Source organism: Podarcis raffonei, chromosome 1 (genome assembly GCF_027172205.1).
Source record: "Podarcis raffonei isolate rPodRaf1 chromosome 1, rPodRaf1.pri, whole genome shotgun sequence".
Classification (NCBI taxonomy): Eukaryota; Metazoa; Chordata; class Lepidosauria; order Squamata; family Lacertidae; genus Podarcis; species Podarcis raffonei.
In genome coordinates, this window is record NC_070602.1 from 68,271,426 (window position 1) to 68,290,605 (window position 19,180).

Genomic DNA, 19,180 nt, shown 5'->3' on the forward strand with positions numbered 1-19,180 from the left:
GGAGAAGGTCATCCAAGTGGGATCAGAACCACTGCAAAGCAGTGCCACCCACCTCCAGCTCAGATAGCCACTCCAGAATGCTCTGGTTGATGGTATTGAAAGCTGCTGAGAGATCAAGGTGGATTAATAGGGACACACTCCCATTTCTCTTTCCAGACACAGGTCTTCAAACAGGGTGACCAAGGCAGATTCTGTGCCAAAACTGGGCCTCAACCCCGATTGAAATAGATCTAGAAAATCGGTTGCCAGAATCTTGCCAATCTATTGGAAGTCATTCAGAGATTGATCAGTAGATTCTTCCCCATCTATCACATGGTGTTTTAGAAAATATATTCTACTTTTCTAGCTCCTTTATCATGGTTAAAAGATCTGGCATTTCACTTTACATCTGACCTCCTAGTGGTTTGGCTTGATATATCTCTAACATTAAACATGCATCAATTTTAAATTTTGAAAAGTATTCCTTGATCATATACAGAGTGCTTTTCTTCGGTAGTGAGTAACTTCAAACAGCCTACATATATCAGTAATTTGGGAGGTGAAAAGGTCAGGAGGTCTAATTCTAGAAAACCCTGAACTTTGGTATCTCTTGCTTGTAGAAATTAAGTACTAAATGTTGTTGTAAAAATTAAAAGCTTTGTTTTAAGATAAAACTATGAATCAAAAAAGAAGTTTTAGAAAGAAGATTAACAACCTTGGAACAGAACTCCATCAGTAGTTCAGATTTTTATTATTGTTTTATGAGATAGTCTTTGAAGAATCTCATGCTCTTTCTAGCTACAACTTCACAATGCCATGACTTTTTAATGCTTTGGCTTTTAAGAGGGGTTTTGTTTTGTTTTTTGGTCTCTTACACAGTCTAGGTCACTGACTGGCTGTCCCTGGCTTTGTTCCATTTCTGAACTCTTCTTTCCTTTGTGGTTTGTGTCCCTCTCTGTATGTTCAGTCGTTTATGTCTTTGTGAGTCTAGTTTTCAGTACCATTCCATCAGAAGGTTAAGTGTCTCCCGGGCCCTTCAGTATGTTAAAAAGTAGAAGAAAAAGTTAAAACAACAACGTTGTGATAAAATAAAAAGTCTGTGTGTTAGTTTTGGAAAATCAGTTTTTAAAGGTGCTGTTGCCCACATGGACTTCACTGCATGTATGTGGGTCTGAAGGAGTGGGAGAGAGATGCCGTTCGACAAAAAGAGAGGGAGAGATCTATGTGTGGTTGTATAGATGGGTGGGGGGAGATATATGCGTGTTGGTCTGTGGTTTGTATGTGTACAGTGAGTGCTTGCAGATGCTGCGCAGGTGCGAGGAAGAGTGTGGTGTGACTACCTTATATATCTTCCCTGGCATCAGGGAATGTTTTCTGTTGTTGTATGGGGAGGGGATCGATTTTGTGAGATCTTCTTAATCGAAACAAGCAGGACATAACTGACTTCCCATGGAAGGTGTGAGGTTGTCAGGTTTGGGTGGGGAACAGAAATGAGTGCACTTTCTCTAATTTTGTGTTATGCCACACGTCACATGGGAACCATTTTGTGAGTGGCACCCATGGCACCTTCTCAAAATTCAGAATGTGCCCAGTGAAGCAACATGGCTGGCTACCCCTGCTCTACCATCTATTGCAAGCGCATTGCTAGTTACTTAAAAGATTCAGGGCACAGGCCTATGACACATATTTGTATATATGATAATATTCATGTGTATATGCTTAGATCTCTGAGCCGATGAAGATGGTGGTCTCACCAGTATTATGCTTTGCAGCCCTATAAGCACATTTTTAAAGAGCAGAGAAAGAGGCAGACAATCCAGGGCAGACAAAAGATTTTGGCCTCAGACCTCCAATGGCCCTGGTCTGGAGTCATAGAAATGAAGTATTTATCGATCCCTTGACAGGCTAGGAATGATTCACGAACCACAAGTCTGACAGTTTAGTTTATGCTAAGTGAGCTGTAGAACTGGGCCCTAGGCAAAGTTTTGTGTACAGATACCAGCAAATTGTGAAAATAGCCTCTTTTCTTCTCATGCAAGTTGTAAATAGCAGCCCCTTGAGTTTACATTTAATTTTTTTTTAACTTTCCCTTCAAGGACCTCAGAGGGGTTTACATTTATTCCCCCTAATAGGAAAACACTATCCTTATGTGGAGCTGGGCCAAAGTTCTCTAAATGTTTGCATGTGCCGGTACCTAGTGGCTTGGGCTAGTGCCTTTGCCCCAAAGGGCTGTGTGTATTTGGAAATCCCAGAACGATTGCATTTGCTCTTGTGTGCACCTGTGTTAAGGGTTAACAAATACATCACTTCAGTCTTGCCATTTCACCTGCTTCCTCCTTGCCCGATTTAAATTTAGTTATTCAGAAATGAGTAACGTTCTCATGTTCTGAAGCGTGTGCGAATGCAAATGGGTGTTCTGCTGGTATTTGTTCTTGGCATTTGTGCTGAAAAGGGGGAAGCCTTTCACTCTAATTCCTTGAGACACAGAAGAGACTTTTTGAAGAGTCAGTTAAAAACAAAACTCATTTTTAACGTTAGTTGCTCAGCCTGCTTTCTTGAGTTAGAAAGTGCTTTAGCTTAGTTAAGGGAGCCAGATGTAACACATTGACCTTAAATGGTAAAAGCTCCCAGAGTGAGCAGAAGGGAGAGAGAGAGAGAGAGAGAGAGAGAGAGAGAGAGAGAGAGAGAGAGAGAGAGGGAAGCTTCCCCGAAGGGGGAAAACAAGAGGAATAGCTCAGTTTTAGGTAAGTAATCTCAGTAAACCAAGAATAAACAGCTTTCTTCAGCTAAGATCCAAAACGGAACGCTTTCCCCTCCTTAAAGGTACAGTACCTCATTCTTATGCTTTACGTGGGTGAAATGTTATTGATGTGCTGGATTTCAGTTTCCTAAACAGGAGTAGTAAGGCTGCGCACTTGACTGAATCCTCTTCCCTTTGAAAGTACACAACCATCCTAAAGAAATGTAAGCGCTTAGTCTGTGCTGAAGTCTGATATTTAAGTAATTTTATCAAGAGAACATGTCTTTGGCTTAGAATCATTAGCAGCTGCCCTGTACTTTTTGCTAACAAGTTGAAATGATTAGCTACTACTCTGATTGTTTATAAACAAGTAAGTGTAAAATGAGCTCACTGTAACAGTAGCATGCTATTGTATGAGCTTTTCTGCCACATGGTCCCTGAACAGAATATACACCAGAACCACTTGCTTGATGGATTGCCTTGTAGCCTCTGGAACCTGTCTTTTAAGAAGAGCTTTGTGGAGCTGTTTCTTTGGTGTAGTAGTCCATATCTGCTTTTAAAAGAAGCTACTGTATAACTAAGCCAAAGGGATCTAGGATATGAAGAAGTTTTTTAATTTCAGGTAAAAGATTAACAAATATATTAGAGGAAGGAATTGGTGCAATTATCATTTTAGCCACATGGTTTGCAATTCTAATTTACTTGTCATGAATTCTTTTAAAGTATATTTCCTGAGTGTTTTGACTTGTGTGAAAAGCATAATTTCAGCTGCCATAAACTGAAAGTTTCAAGATCAATATTGTTTATATTCACGTTTACACATTAATGCAAGAAATTGTAAGCTGGCCAGTATTCCAGTTCCACATGGTAAAACTTTTCTTGTGGTACTGAGTATATTATGGGGAATGTGGCAAGAATAGTCAGTGTTTGGACAATACATATTTAAATAAGCCAAGAACTCTTGCATATTGAAATAGTTACTGTACTTTTTTGACATTTGCTAAGGGTTGTGTTCTGCCCCATCAGATACTGCAGACAAACTATTTTTTGGATTGCAGCCATGATGTTTAATGCAAAGCGCAAGGAATACAGTTCTATATTCATAGTGAGTGTCACTATTTCTGTCACTCCTATGGCTGATCCATTCTTATGAAAATATTTAACTTCCATCGCTATCTACATTATTTCTGTGTTTTTTGGCATTCTAGAACTTGTATTTATTTCATTTCACAGTATCAGTCTGGTAATTCTCATTTTCTTATTTAATTTATAATTGCTTTATAGCATATATGCTATATTCTTAGCTAGCCCAGTACTTATGCATTCAATAACTTGATCTAGTTATAAAGTTGGAAGTTGGAAGGTCAAGTGAAGGCCTTCATAATACATATCCAATACCTTACTTTGGGATCCTAGAAACAAAGGGCCTAACAATTCCTCAAATACTTTTTTCTGTCTGATAGACGGCTTGTCTAATCTAAACATGAGAGCAGGAAACTGCCTATTTTATTGTTAACATTTCAAAATCTCTTGCTAGTTTGCGTGTGAGAGAGCAGAGCAGAGTGGGATTAGGTGCCTAAAGATTTACTGGAAGGAGGATACTTGGTTAGCTCACTTCTGTACTGTTTGCAGCTTGCCCTCTAAGGCCAGCTGGGTACCATCCTGCTTTCATTTCTCAACTGCTGGAGAAATGTTTACTTGGTTTTAAACAAGTCTTAAATCTTTCAAGGCGAACAGGTGATGCACTTAACACTTACAGTAAGACCTGTGATTAGCTATGTGAATTGTTTTATTTTTCAAATGGCTGTGTGTGAATACGGACCCAGCTTGGTGGCATCATTAATACAGTAAAAAATAGAAGTTGTACTAATTTTAGTGCTGTGAAATAGTATAATCAGTTAAGTGTTATGGTGGAGGTCCTTAGAAACGGAGTTCTTTATAGTAACCTGTTATCTGCAGTTTACCGGGATGTGCAAGCTGGGCCATTCTGTTTTGAAATTCTCTTCCCCTAAGAATGAACGTATATTTAGTTAATGGAAATACCATGTGATTGGAAGACACAGTACAGCAAAAGCACACTATTGTGGAACAGGCCTCGATGAGGCGTTATACAACAGAGATCCTCCATCGCTTGGCTCAGGCATCAAACGAAGCCTCGCAACATAAGCCAAATGCTCTCTATTGGGAATAATTTTGTTGTACAATGGCACTTGCCCACATTATTGCATTCCTGCCTGTGTCATTTCCCCATGTCAGATAATAAGCTCCCATCTGTGTTGCCAATGTAACTGTGTAAGGCACCATGTAAACAACTGTGAACAATGAAATTTACATATCACCATTTGAGTGCTCAGATTTAAACACATTAACTCAGAAATCCTTATAACAACCATGTCAGGTACTTTAGTAATCACTGTATGTATTCTACACTGAAGGATGAGGGTGGTTTGCCTAAAATTACCTAGTGAGTTCATGGATGAATCAGGTATGACTTGAACCAGAGACTATGCAGGACCAAGTCTATGGAACTAATAAAATTCAGAACTGCATAACTATATACTATCCTGAACTAAATGCATAGGGCAGTGGTGGTGAGCACAGAGCCGACAGAAGGCAAGGGCAGTGCGTTGAATCCTCAGCTCAACTTGTGTCCGAGTAGAAGCGCCTCAGATGGGGAGTCGGGGTGTGTGTGTGTGCAAAACGGAGCAGCAACCTCCTGGGCGCACATTTTCCCTTGTGGAGCCTCCACTGTGGGTGGGGAGGGCACAGCACTATGCTCAGAAGCATGCTGACGCAGCTCAGCTGGGGAGTGTGAAGCCTCCACTCCACTTCTGAGAGATCCCCGCCTCCACTCCTGCTTTGCCCTGCTTTGCATGCAAGTAGAAACAGGATCGGGCAGCTCAGCTGAGGAGCGCCTGGCTGCTTTCAGGTGGTGCAGGGGCTCTCAGATGCAGCTTCTGGGCTGCCTCCACCTTCACCAACCTCAGCAACTATTCAGCCTGGCTGCCTTCATGGGGTTGCAGGGGATCTGATGCAGAGGTGGGGGTCCTTTAAACTTCTCCCTTGAGGGGAGTGCAGCTATGAACCCCTCAATGGAAAGTGTGACGGAGGCTGCACCTCCCCAGCTGAGCAGCCCCCATCCAGCTCCTGTTCCTGTGCAAGCAGCAACGCTGCCTAGCAGAGAAGCCCAATTCCATTCCTACTTGCCTGCAAGCAGGAGCAGGCTGGGGGGGTGGGGGTGGCAGCAACATCCCTTGCCTGCTCGCTTGCCGCCCCAGTCCAGCCTTACTTCACTCAGCACCTCCAGAGCTGGAGGCAGCGGTGGTTGCTGTTGTGGCTGCCGCAGCAGAGGGAGATAAATAAGTGGGTTTTGGGTTGCAGTTCGGGTACTCGGTCTGTAAAAGGTTCGCCATCACTGGCATAGCGTATTGATATTGGGTTCGACTTTTAGCTTTTAAATATCTGGTCATAAAGAGAACACTGTAAAATAAGTCATATTTTGTATCCTTTAAAAAAGTTGAAGCTAGGAACTAATCTTGGAAATTGTTTCCATGTTACTGCCAGTGCTCAGCTTTGAGACATATAAAATAGTAATTAATATAGTCCGTAGGAGCATGCCTGAACATGTACAAAGTATTTTTCTCTTAGTAAGCATAACTAGCCCTTTATAATCTGCAGATAGGAGTTGTGGGGGAAAATAATTTACAGTTCTTGCTTGACAATGTTTTCACAAAGGCAGGTTTGGGGCCTGGCATTGGGAGTAGTTTATAGTAGTTACAGTATGTAGTTTTGCTAGTATTCATGGTGAGATGTGATGGAAGCTCTAAAAGCTGCTCTCTTCAAAGGCTGAATTCTAATAGCTATCTTGTTCAGAAACAGCAAAATGAAGAAGATGATAAAGGGTTTTTCATATAGAAATTGTCTTCATGTAGAGGTGAGTTGTCCTTGGCCAAATTCAAGCTGCTCAAACCATCACTGGCAACTCTTCTTGCCAGATTGGTTTAATCTCTCATCCTTAAAGAAGAGTATGGTTCATTTCAGGATAACCTCACTGATCAGGCTTCCCTCAGGTCGGCTCCTGGGGGATTTAAAACAGCCTGCACCAGCTCCTGACACCCAGCTCTTCTTTGTCAGATCCGCTAAAGGGATCCATGATGGAGTTGCTTCTGTCCATTTGCCCAGACAGGGGCTTGGGCCTCTGTTCTCCCAGAGGCAGCGATCCCTGCAGGGACCCCCCTTTTTGATGTAAGTCATGGGAATTCCTGCTGCTGAGTTGACCCTGCAGACGGGCCGGAAATAAATGCCTATGCCAAACCACTTTATCTGTGGTCAATAAAGTTGTGGCCTGATTCGATCCCATTCAGCTGTGTGGTCTTGTTTATTTGCTAGTTCTTCTGAACAGAGGAGAGGGAAGTGCACTGCCTGGGCCTGCAAGGCAGACCTCAAAATGGTGCCACCAGGAAAGAAGGGGTCAAGGAAGATCTACATAAGGAACAAGCGGGGAAGAAATATTGACATTGGGATCTGCTGCCCTTGTTGCCTAAGGCAGTCACCTCACCTTGCCTCATGAATGGGCTGGCCCTGGTTGTATTCCTCCCCTAGTCCTGCTGCTTCTGTGTTACTGAGGGTCACATCCAAACTGGGCTTACGGTATGTGTCATTGCAGGCAAACTGGGTACTTTAACCAAAGTTTCCTCTTGGTATTCTGCTCATGTTTCGTCCGAGGGAGATAAATCAGAAGCCTGGATTTAGGCATAATGTTAAGACAAACTTTGGCTTAGCCCTGGTAGGGCAGAAGTAGTCGTCGTCTTCTTCTTCTTCTTCTTCTTCTTCTTCTTCTTCTTCTTCTTCTTCTTTTCTTTGGCAATCACTCATAGCCGAGTAAGATTGTCTTACATAAACATGGTTTTAACAATTAGTAGGTGTGTGGCATCAGATTTTATAGAAATAAGGCTTGTATGCTAGAAAGTTTTTTGTTCTATGTAAAACAATTGTACCAATTTCCCTCTGTAAAATGTGGGTGGGTATGACATTTTGTGCTCTTTCTTTTTTAAATCTAGACTTTATTATGAACCCAGTGTTATTTCCCATGTGACTTATGAAATAAAATAGATATAAAGAAAAGGGGGGGACTGTATAAATAAAAAAAATATCAGGAGTCCATAGTCGTTACCTCATAAAATAAAGTACTGTACATTCTCAAGAGCCTACATATCGAATTAGATGATAAAACAAAAATCAACCTTATACAGTAATATTTCAAAACAAACATTACAAATAACAACTTTTGTGAATACTGGAAAAAGTCATATCTCACTGGGACTTGCCATCCCTGTGATTGTCCTGTCATATAAAGGGACCCCTGACCATTAGGTCCAGTTGCGGATCACTCTGGGATTGTGGCGCTCATCTCGCTTTATTGGTCGAGGGAGCCAGCGTACAGCTTCTGGGTCATGTGGCCAGCATGACTAAGCCACTTCTGGCGAACCAGAGCAGTGCACGGAAACACCGTTTACCTTCCCGCTGGAGCGGTACCTATTTATCTACTTGCACTTTGACGTGCTTTCAAATTGCTAGGTTGGCAGGAGCAGGGACTGAGCAACGGGAGCTCACCCTGTCGCAGGGATTCAAACCTCCGACCTTCTGATCGGCAAGTCCTAGGCTCTGTGGTTTAACCCACAGCGCCACCCGCGTCCCTGTTGTTGTTGCTGCAGTAGTACCAATAACAGCAACAGATTTAATAATAATAACAACAGATTTAATTCCCCTTCATTACTGTATCTTGGTAATCTTAGAAGAGTCCTGTAAAACAGTCCAGAGGACTTAACCTTTTATTACAGGTGGAAGGCTGAGAGAGAGGCAGTGACTTGCTTATGACTATTCTGTAAGATCCTCTTTTGAACTGAGATCTGAATAGGGGACATTCAACTAATGATTTGTTAATTTAACCACTACCTCTCAAGCATTAGGAAAGGAAACTTATTTTTCCCTCATACTAGGTTTGATGAGAATTGGTTAAAAAGAAAAAAAGCCTTCCTTCAAAAAAAGGTCTTAATTTAAATGTCCTGTTTTTGTGTTTGCTTTTCTGTTTTGAAGTCTTCCCCCCTTCTGCTGCTGTTCAGCATTACTCAGGATGAATCCTGTACCACATTCTGTACCATCCTCCCACCACTGCCACCTTATATTTGCTGTGAATATAAAAGCACATGCCAGTTTGACAGCCAAGAAGATGCTATAAAAAGTCTGTTGCCCTGTTTAAGTGCCTACTCCTTGTTACTATGGCAATTATATTCTTTAACCGATGTGAGAATTGATAATAGCTTATTGCCACCCTTTTCTTGGACAGGAAGTTTCCTGTAAAGAAATCAGTCATACTAGGGCAGGATTTTCACCACCGCCACCTGCCATATGCTTTATGGGGTAGGTGGGTGTGGCTGCATTTTAGGTGCTGCAGTATGGAGTTCAAAGCAAAGGCCATTGAAATCAGTGGAACTTACTTCTGAGCAGCCATGCTTAAGAGTGGGCTGTATATTGGGCTCTTCAAACTCTGAACCCAGAAATGTGAAATCCATGGGGTTGGAATTGACCTTTTTTGTATTGGTTTTCTCAGTGTTGCATATTGTGGACCCAAATGAGCACAATTCTATATGGAGAAGTAAGGCTGCATCAACATCATACATTAAAAGAACCAGCCCGAAAAATCCTGGGAACGGTCCATTCTTAAGGGTGCTGGGAATTGTGTGTGTGTGTGTGGTATACTACAGTTCCCAGGATTCTTAGGATAGGTGTGTTTTAAATGTATACACAACCACAGTCTCACTGAGCTCAATAGATCATATAAGACTGCAGCCTTAAGCTGTTAGGTGATAAATGTAGAACAGCATATAAGAAGCTGCCTTTTACTGATTCAGTCCATTGGTCCATCTCACCCAGTATTGTCTGACTGGCAGCAGCTCTCCAGGGTTTCAGACTAGGGACATTTCTAACCATACCTGGACCTGCCAGTGATTGAACATGTATGCAGAGCCGATTCTGTACCATAGAGCTACAGCCCTTACTCCTGTAAAAAGGCTTTCTTTGAAATGCACTGGGCCAATTAAACGGGTTTTGGCATCCTAAGCACCCACCCACCTCCTTTGTCTTTGGACTGATGCCTTCCCTTCTTATTCTTCTCTTCCAGTCTGTGCCAAGTAGAATTCATTCATTCATTCATTCATTCCATAAAATGTATACACCGCTTGATTGTAAAAAACCTCAAAGTGGTTTACAAAATATATAAAACATTTGAGCTGTAGGTTTTCTAGACTGGTAAAGTGCTCTCCCATGCTTCTGATAATAGAGCTTTTACAACTACAGTATCATAAATGACATGGTTGAAATGCTATTAAAGCTTTAGAGAGCTATGAAATTTTTGTGTCCTTTGGGGAGGAATAAGGGCATTAAACACCCTAGAAAAAAACCTTAATTAGACTTCATAGAGCTACGTATCTATAAGGTGTTCCTTCAAATGAAATAAGCATGTAGGCATGCAGAAATGTAAACAGGGAGCTGATAACCACTACTGTTTGGAATAAGGTGGTCAGATTTGTCATTTCTGTATTAATCATTGCCCCCCCCCCGTTGAACAATATGTTGTTAATCGGAAATAGAAACTGACCAAACTTTCTCTGTATGAGGTATATGCAGTTGCTAGATACAGTGGTACCTTAGGTTACATACGCTTCAGGTTACATAAGCTTCAGGTTACAGACTCCGCTAACCCAGAAATAGTGCTTCAGGTTAAGAACTTTGCTTCAGGATGAGAACAGAAATCGTGCTCCAGCGGTGCGGCAGCAGCAGGAGGCCCCATTAGCTAAAGTGGTGCTTCAGGTTAAGAACAGTTTCAGGTTAAGAACGGACCTCCGGAATGAATTAAGTACTTAACCTGAGGTACCACTGTGTATGTGTGTGGTGGGTCAGAAATTGCCTGTAGGAGATTACACTGTTTCAGTGACATCGCCTTCTTCTGTTAGTGTGTTTTGTCAAAATTCAGTTGCAACAAGAAATGTTCTACTGTGGCTGACTGAGATTGCTACAAGTTCAACAGGTAGATCCAGGCCCTTCCTTTAACTTCTGGTCCTTTTTTTTTTTAGATTTATATCCCACCGTTCATCAAAAGATCTCAGGGCAGTTCACAAGAGAAATCTAGCATTGCTTACCTCTCCCCTCACCCTGACATATATGAGCACGCAGCTCCAAAGTGCACACAGCAAAATCTTAGGCATCATGTTTACTCACAAGTCATTGCCACTCGCACACTTACTCGCATCTCTGCGCATCCTAATGAAGAACTGGAGTCAGCACACGGGCATCTCTTTATCTCTGAATCTGCCTTCCCTACACCCCCTTTCATAAAAAATACCTATTTACAGAAAAAAGATGCGTGAGGTGGTTTGTTTGTTTTTAATTAAAAAAAAGTTAAATCACTCACGTTTATTAAGTTAGAAAACACCAATTGAAACCACTGATCAGACATTTCATGTCGAGGCCTAAGCTCTTCCTCCATCACAAACTCAAATCTGGTTGCAGTTTTTGAGAAGGATCTTGACTTCCTTTTAAAAAGGTATTTGGCGCTTAGGGAATTCCAAGATGCAGGATAGAGACATGTTCAGGGCTGGCTAAAGACCTCAAGACTGACATTTGGCAGATCTCTTCCTAGGGTTCCCTTCTCGCTAGCCTAAGTGGGGGAGCAAGTGTCTTTCTTTGACACTGGAATTAGCTAATCATTGGAAGCTGAGACATTACATAGAAATTAACTAAAACAGATTTCCATGTAACTTTGCTGCGTGACAATTTACTCTTTCATGTTCTTTAAACAGAAGTGTCATATTTATCCAAAAGTATATTGCTCTAATAAAGACTTGAGTTGGGGAGTTGCTTCATTCATTAGACGTAGAGCAAGCAAGTACTGTATGTGGGCATGAAGAACACCAGGAAGTTCCACAACCAGAACACTTAACATTTCCTTGGAGTCTTTCTACCAAGGCTAGTGGTACAAGGCAAACCAAGCAATTTGTCATGCAAGCAGCCTGCACTTTATGTAAACAGGCTTTTGGTCAAAGAACTCTTGGTTGAACTAGAGCTGATGCCACTAAAAATAAATAAGCAATGTGGGATAACTATTTAACATTTTCATTGTAATCCCAGTGGTATTCTCTGGTGTCCAAACCCATGGGCAGCTGGCCAAATGACATACTCCCGTATGGCTGGCTGTCTTGAATTATCTTTCAAGTTTTTGCGTGCTGTGCTTTTATGTAAATGCATTTGGCAAAGTGTTCCTTTTGCTTGTGAAAAATAATGACTCTGTATGCTCTATGGTTAGTGGAAGACATAAAATGCAGCCAAGAATGAGGAACAAGGAGACCAAATATGCAAAATGCCATGCATTATAATTTAGTTTTCAAGTTCATCAGCCATTGTCATTGCTTAATTTGGTATTGTTTGCTTTATTGTAAAATGGCATTCATGTGATCTCTTGAGTCTCGGCAGATGCAAATCTGTGCCATTTAATTTTTTCAAGTGTCTACCTGGTTGAAACACTATGAGGTTATTCTTCTGGCCTTGACTCACAGACATCTGTTGTCCTTTTCTACCCACAAAGTGGGAATTAAGTTCAGTGTATTGATTTGATTTTTTTTTTTTTTTGTAGAGCATGTGAGACAGTACCCACCTACACTCAGAGCCGTCTTTCCTATTGGGCTTAGTGGCGTGTTGCACCAGGGTGCTGGCCTCCCAGGGGCGCCCCAGTGAGTGGGGGAGCTGCGCAGCTTTGCCGGCGGCCTCCCCTTTCCCTGCACACCCGCCAGCTGTGCCCCATCAACCATATGGCTGGCGGGCATGCAGCTTGCCTCCCAAGCCTCCACGGGAGGAGAGCGATCCTTTCAGAGGCTTAGGATGGGAGCTGTGCCTGCCCTGCCAACTATATGGCTGGCAGCGGCAACAGCAGCTAGGCGCGCGCTTGTGGCTGCACGCACTCTCCCGTCTGTCCATCCATCGGTGCCCGCAGGAGCCTCTGTACGCTCGCCATGGTGGACAGCATCTACCGGACCCACTCGCTGGACATGGCAGCCGAAGGGCTGCCAGACCAGTACGCTGACGGCTGTGCAGCGTGGGTCTGGCAGCTCTACATCGGTGACACGCTGAGTACAAGAAATGGCTGGTGTTGCTGCTGCGCGCCCAGCGCTGCAACACGGTGCTCGATGTGGCCTGTGGCACAAGGTGAGTCACACGGCAGGAGGAGGAAGCGGTGCTGGGTGCTGGATCATGACCCAGCTTGAAGGCCTGGGCTCCCTTTTCCCCAGGGGGGTTTGTGTCTCAGGATGCTCTCATCCGGATCCAGGCACATGGCAGCTGATCAGGACCTCCCCCCCCCCATTGAAAGCACATGGCTCAATACCCCAAACCCAAGAATCCTGGGAACTACAATCCCCGAACTACAATTCTCACCACTTTTCAGGATTCTTTGAAGGCATGCGGTTCAAATGCGTTGGGTGTGCTTTAAATGAAAGGAAAGGGCCCCGTCACTTTGTTGTGGGAGAGGCTCCTCCCCGTTAGGAATATGACAGTGGGTGTGCAGCTTCCTTCCCAAACCTCTGTGGGAGGAGGGCGATCCCTGCAGGGGCTTGGGAAAAGGTCAACAACTCTGGGAAATGGGGGACGCCGGAGGGATCTTTGCACCACGGCGCTGGATATGCTTAAGACAGCCCTGCCTACACTTACTGTCCCACTTATTTCAATTCTTGTTCAGATGGACCAGCATAGCTACCAAGACTATATCACAAAGACCATAACAATGAAAGTATGTTTTCTCTTTACTTTAGTGCACATCTATCCAAATTGAGAAAATGGCCTGTGTTTTAAACCAGACCAGTAATGTGTACACAGCCTAGAAATGTCACAGACTGTGTCTGCTTGCATTCAATAGCCTTTTGGCCTACTGCTTTCTCTCCCCACCACCCTGTATATGTGTATCTACTGGTGTTTCCTTGACTTCAAACTCATCCAATGATGAATCTGACTTTAAAGTGCCATCAGACTCTCTGATGTAACAACCTAACTTGGCTACCCTTCTGAAATTGATGGTTGTCTTGTGTCTAATGTTAATGCTTATTCCATAGTGAATGCTGATTTCGATAAATGGCATTTAAAAGGTTTAGAGAATTGTTTCTAGTTGGAAGGAACCAGGGGAAAGTATTTTAAGACGGATAGGAGGATCTGCCTCCCATAAGTTGGTAGTTGGGTAAAACTTAAGTTTCTCTCTCACAGAGCTTTGCTCTTTTTTAAATATTAAACAGGAGGCTGCTGCTTGCTCTAAGTCAACACTTGTGTTGCCAATTTATTTTCCCTTCTTGAGCTTGAAAGCTACATACCTCCTTGAAAATGATGTTTCCAGGCTTCCGACATCACTTATAGGTATGAACAACTTAATTTCTAAACTTACTGTATATGCATTGAGCAAAGAATCAAGTGATCATGGTTCCCCCACCTTCAACTCAGCTCAGCTCAGCCTTGAGTAACTTGACAGTTCTTATGTTTTGTTGCATGCCACCCCAATCTCCCAAATGGTGCAAGATTCCAGGGATTCCAGGTGTGCTTTACCCAGAGTTCATGTTTCCTTTTGGAAACTCAGTAGGGACTGTGGTGTCTTTATGATATATGGTTTGTTTACACATATATACAACCTGAGCCTATGGGCACAACAATGGAATGTCTAGGTGCGCTTTTTAATAACAAGAATACAAAGCTGAAAATGAATGAACTGCAGCTAAAGTATTATGCTCATTTTTCACATGGTCTAGTCCTTCCCCTGCCTACCCCCCTAATATTCTTAAGAGGGTCTTTTCTTCAGTCTTCAGAGAGTATCTGGAAGTAGGGAGGCAGAAAAAGGTACTGCGCCCAGAGCTCAGAAACTGCCCGTGCTAATGAAATTCCCTGTCGCAAAATGCACCTAGAACACTGGGAGTTTCGAACACTGGCTCCAACTTACATTTGCTCCAGCCAGCATGGGCACTGGTCAGGAATGATTGGAGCAGGAGTTCAATGACATCTTAAGGGCACCACATTGACTACCTCTGCCCTGCATTTTAACTAGCATTACACAGCAGGAGCCTAGGCTTACTTTTTGCTTAAGCTATGAGCTTTGTCTGAGCCAGAGCTTGGCTCCCAGGCTATACTTCCAAGTGACTGGCACCCTTTCCCCCCAGGATGGAAGCACTGAGGCCAGGAATCCATGATTCTTCAAGCCATGGCTATGTCTTGAAATAGTGGTAAGGGTCTGCTCCCTTGTAGGTTCAGACAAATCAGGTACTCAGCTTAAGAACAGCACTATCTGCAAATGCTGTAAACAGAACTGTGGCGTGGCACTATGCAACAGTTCACAGAACCAGATTAGTTGGTAGTTCTGAAGTCATCTAAACACATTTGGCAGTGTATTGGAAAACTGCATTTGCATGATAATAAAAGGCTCTACCTGTGTTATCTATTTTAAACTAATAAAACTTTTAGATTGTTAGTTATAGCAGTAAATGTGGTCCTATGAACCAGTCCTTAGATACTTAACTTTAGCAGGCACTGTAGAAATGGGGGGAAACCCAGTATTCTGGTCAGTTTCCTCTTGGAGTTTTGTTTCAGATAGTAGTACTGTACAACTAGTTCTGTTAAGGTTCTGATCACTTAAACTTTGAAAACTGATGAAATGCATTTCACAGTACTTCAGTGGCTTTACTGTGAAATTAAACTCCTTCAATTAAACAAAATAGAATTCGGCAAGTAACAAGTATTTTCTATTAACATGGAGTCCACTAGTTTAGATGAAATAACACACTGGTGCCAATTTTAAAAGTATTTAAAGTGGATGTGAATGCTGCCATAAATACCATGGAAACTTACAATAAATAGTCTCCTGAGACCTGCGTATAAAAGTTGTGTTGGAAAAGTCTCTATGGCTTCTAAACTCAGTCCAGTGTATTTTAGGAACTTGACTTCTTGCTTATTCTTACAAAAGTAAAAAGATTATTTTTGCTTGGAGTTTTAAGATACTGCTTTGAGGCATTGTACCTTGATAGCAAAAGTACCACTGATGAATGAGGATAGTATATTCATCCTAGACTGCATTTGGTAGAATTAATAATTTGTATTCATCTGTAATACTGATTCAGGTCTTCCTGTGCTCATGCTTATGTAGTCCAAACCACCAGAACATGCAGGAGAAGTACCGGTAGACTTGGGTACCCTGAAGGCATAAATTGTTGGACCTTTCTCAGGTTGTAGGTGTGTACCATGTATGAAGGAAAGAGTAGCCCACATCAACCCTGCAGTGTCCTCCACTGTTAAAACTGTTGTGAGTTGGGGGGGGGACAGGTTGGTATCTAATGGAAGATCCCATTGTTGTCCTCTCTGTAGAAGCTCTGGAGCCAACTGACGCTTCGCAGGTAAGATTCACCTTCTGTTGTGTGGGCAGGGCGGTCCCTCCCCCTACCTGGCTGATCCCCTGGCAACGCCTCCCCAGGCGGGATTGGGCGATTGGCTGAGGCAGGCGGAGATCTCCAGGTATCCAGCCTGGGGAAGGCGAAGCCAGCCCGTACTACCGGGAGCCGCACTGGGATCCAGGGGGCTGCGTGCGACCACACAAAAGGTGCCCCCATTTGATGTGGGGAGCAGTCGTTGTTGAATTAGCCATAATGGCCATAGGTATGGGTCATTAGTATTTGCTCTGTGCCAGAAGGCAAATGGGTGGGCCCCCTTCCTCACCTTTCCTATACTAATGGACCATACTATGGACACCACAGGCTCTGCTGTACCACATTCCAAGGAAACCGAACCCTAGGGAAGCACCTGGAATTCTTGGAATGTCACACCACAGTGATTTGGGTGGCATGCAACAATGCCAAATGTCAGAGGTGGAGCTGCAGCTCATGTTCCATCGACTTACATGCAGATTGATTGCACTTTTCAAATGTTCAAAAACTAATTAAAAATAAAATTTAAAACAAACCCCCATGAAGTAAGGCCCACGTTAGAGCAAGGACTGTTTACTTTGATGCTAACTTTTGTTTTCTCTCCAGCCCTGAAGTCACAGACTAAGGTAAAGTACACACCAGGGCCAGGGATACCCTACAACATTTTGTTGTAGGGCCTCACTTGTTTAATATATACTTTCAATCTGTTTTGGCTTAAACCTAAGGGATACAGTATATCAATTATGTGATACATGGTGTTTATCAGCATTAGCCTAGTCCAGGCATAAGCAAACTTGGCCCTCCAGATGTTTTGGGACTACAACTCCCATGATCCCTAGCTAGCAGGATCAGTGGTCAGGGATGATGGGAATTGTAGTCCCAAAACATCTGGCAGGCCGAATTTGCCTATGCCTGGCCTAGTCCTTCTTTCCTGCAAACCAGTATGGATTCAAGTTGAGTATTCTTGGGTGGTTTGGCTGCAAACAGTCTTATTAGTCTCCATTTTGCAGGCCTTCAGGCAGATGGCATCTTATTTTCCCTGGTTCTTAGTACTGACTGTAGGTAACTATTAGCAGTGGGATAGATTGCATCTGATGGTAGGATACATAATAAAGGACATTTTAATAGTGTTCAGATGTACGTTGCAGGCTACTGGTTTCTCCTGTTAAACCTGCTTGTCCTGTAGCTATAATATCTTACAAGTGAGAAGGGCAAGCAAAATCTTCTTTAAATGTCCAAATAATAACAAAAAAAATATGAGCTACATTTTGGAATTAAGTTTTTCCTTGAAAATGATTTCCCTTCTCCTCCTATCCAAATAAACTCAAAGTCATTGCCCCCCCCCAAAAAAAATTCTGATTACAACAGATTTGATTTAACATGTACTTTTAAAATAAACTGCAATGGCATCATTTTTTGGTTAGTGCAACTTTAATCCTTATACCAAAAAGGCATTTGCAAATTACATGGCACAATGTTGCCTCCTAGTTTCTGATCTTCAAATATTGTGTGTTAATCACAGATGCACTGAATTTAGAACATTTTTCGGCTCGAAAGAGATGTTGTCGCACATTGCCTAATCTGTTCTTCCTGAGCCAGAGACGGGGATCCAAAGAAAATCTATTAAACAAGGAGAGGCATGCCTATAAAACAGAACATGGGCAAGACAATAAAAGGTAAAGAGAACCTATTTATGTTGTATGAGCATTGTCTTATTAAAATGACTTGTAAAGTTCAAGATCTTTTTCAGCAAGCACTTTATCAGAAGATGTTATTGCTAAAATGATGTACCTGAATGCCTTAATAGGAAGATGTTTTGTTTAAGTGAGTTATTAAACTTTTGTTTTCGGGTGTTCTCTAGCAATTCCCATTAGGCAATATTTTAAAAGAAAAGTCTGAAAGGGACAGTTAATAAGGCTGTAGTAAACCCCTAGAGTACTAAAAAGCAAACAAAAAAGATCTCTACTGCTGAGAAGCAAACTGTTTGCTAGCATGGCAAATAAAGAGATGTCGCATCTTCCTGTGTGTCTTCTTGATCTTGGAATATTGAATGCCATCCACAATAGGTTCCTATGGTAACTAATAATGCAGCCATATGTTGTTGACCGTCATACAAAAATAACTATGCTTGAATACCACGGCCACAATAAAAATTTAGCGAAGCCTTTCTTTTTGTGATGGGAAATCGGTTTGCACCTGTGGTTTCTCTTGAAAAGAGGACATGTTATATCAGGTGTGGGAGGGGGGACCTTTGACCCTCCAGATTTTTACTGAACTACAACTCCCAGCATCTTTGAGTAGCCCTCTGCTCCTGGAACGCTCTCCCCATATCTTTAGGCGCCAGGCAAAAAGATACCTCTTCTCCCATGTCTTTGGCTAATTAAGCACTTTATGGGGTGGGTTTGTGGGGAGGGTTATTGTTTCGTTTGTTACTATGTTGTGCATTTTTGTGTTTTTATATTGTAAACCGCCCTGTTAGAATTCCTGCTCCATGATTGCAGTCATGGGATTTTCGTCTATCACATGACGGTGTGTGTTTTGACTCCACAGAGTGGGAAGTGATAGAGACAGGATATTTGTGTTACTGTGTTCCGTGAAGTAGGACTATTGTCCTTTGTTCTTTTTCTCTTTGCTGTCTGATGCTAGAGAAAGAGGGAGCCACGTTGCAGTGCTCCGTGTGTGTTTATATGTAAATAAAGTAGATTAGCCAAAATGCTGAGTTGCTGATGTCTGTTACACAATCTGCGAAGACTCTGCGGATCCCTAAGTGTGCCGATGTCTGTTGGCATCGGTCGCTCTGATGTTCGGGCTGAAGAAAGCTTTTGAAGCTCCCGAACGATCAACCAGGAGGAAGAGAACATGCCAGTTGGGCATGTGTCTCTGCCAGGGTCCTACTTGAGTGTAGGATGAGCTCCTGACAGGGAGGTATAGAAATTTAATAAATAACCACTGCTCTACAATTCTA

The 19,180-nt window shown here is 42.6% G+C and overlaps 1 protein-coding gene across 5 annotated transcripts in view; it reads left to right on the forward strand.

Moving 5' to 3' along the window:
- Positions 1-19,180, forward strand: part of IRAG1 (inositol 1,4,5-triphosphate receptor associated 1) — an 83,791-nt gene that overhangs the window by 27,030 nt on the left and 37,581 nt on the right. For all 5 annotated transcript variants that reach the window (XM_053391176.1, XM_053391186.1, XM_053391196.1 and 2 more), the window contains exons 15-16: positions 14,053-14,170; positions 17,738-17,891. In XM_053391176.1, coding sequence (XP_053247151.1) covers positions 14,053-14,170; positions 17,738-17,891 — 272 coding nt within the window. The remainder of the gene's footprint in view (positions 1-14,052; positions 14,171-17,737; positions 17,892-19,180) is intronic.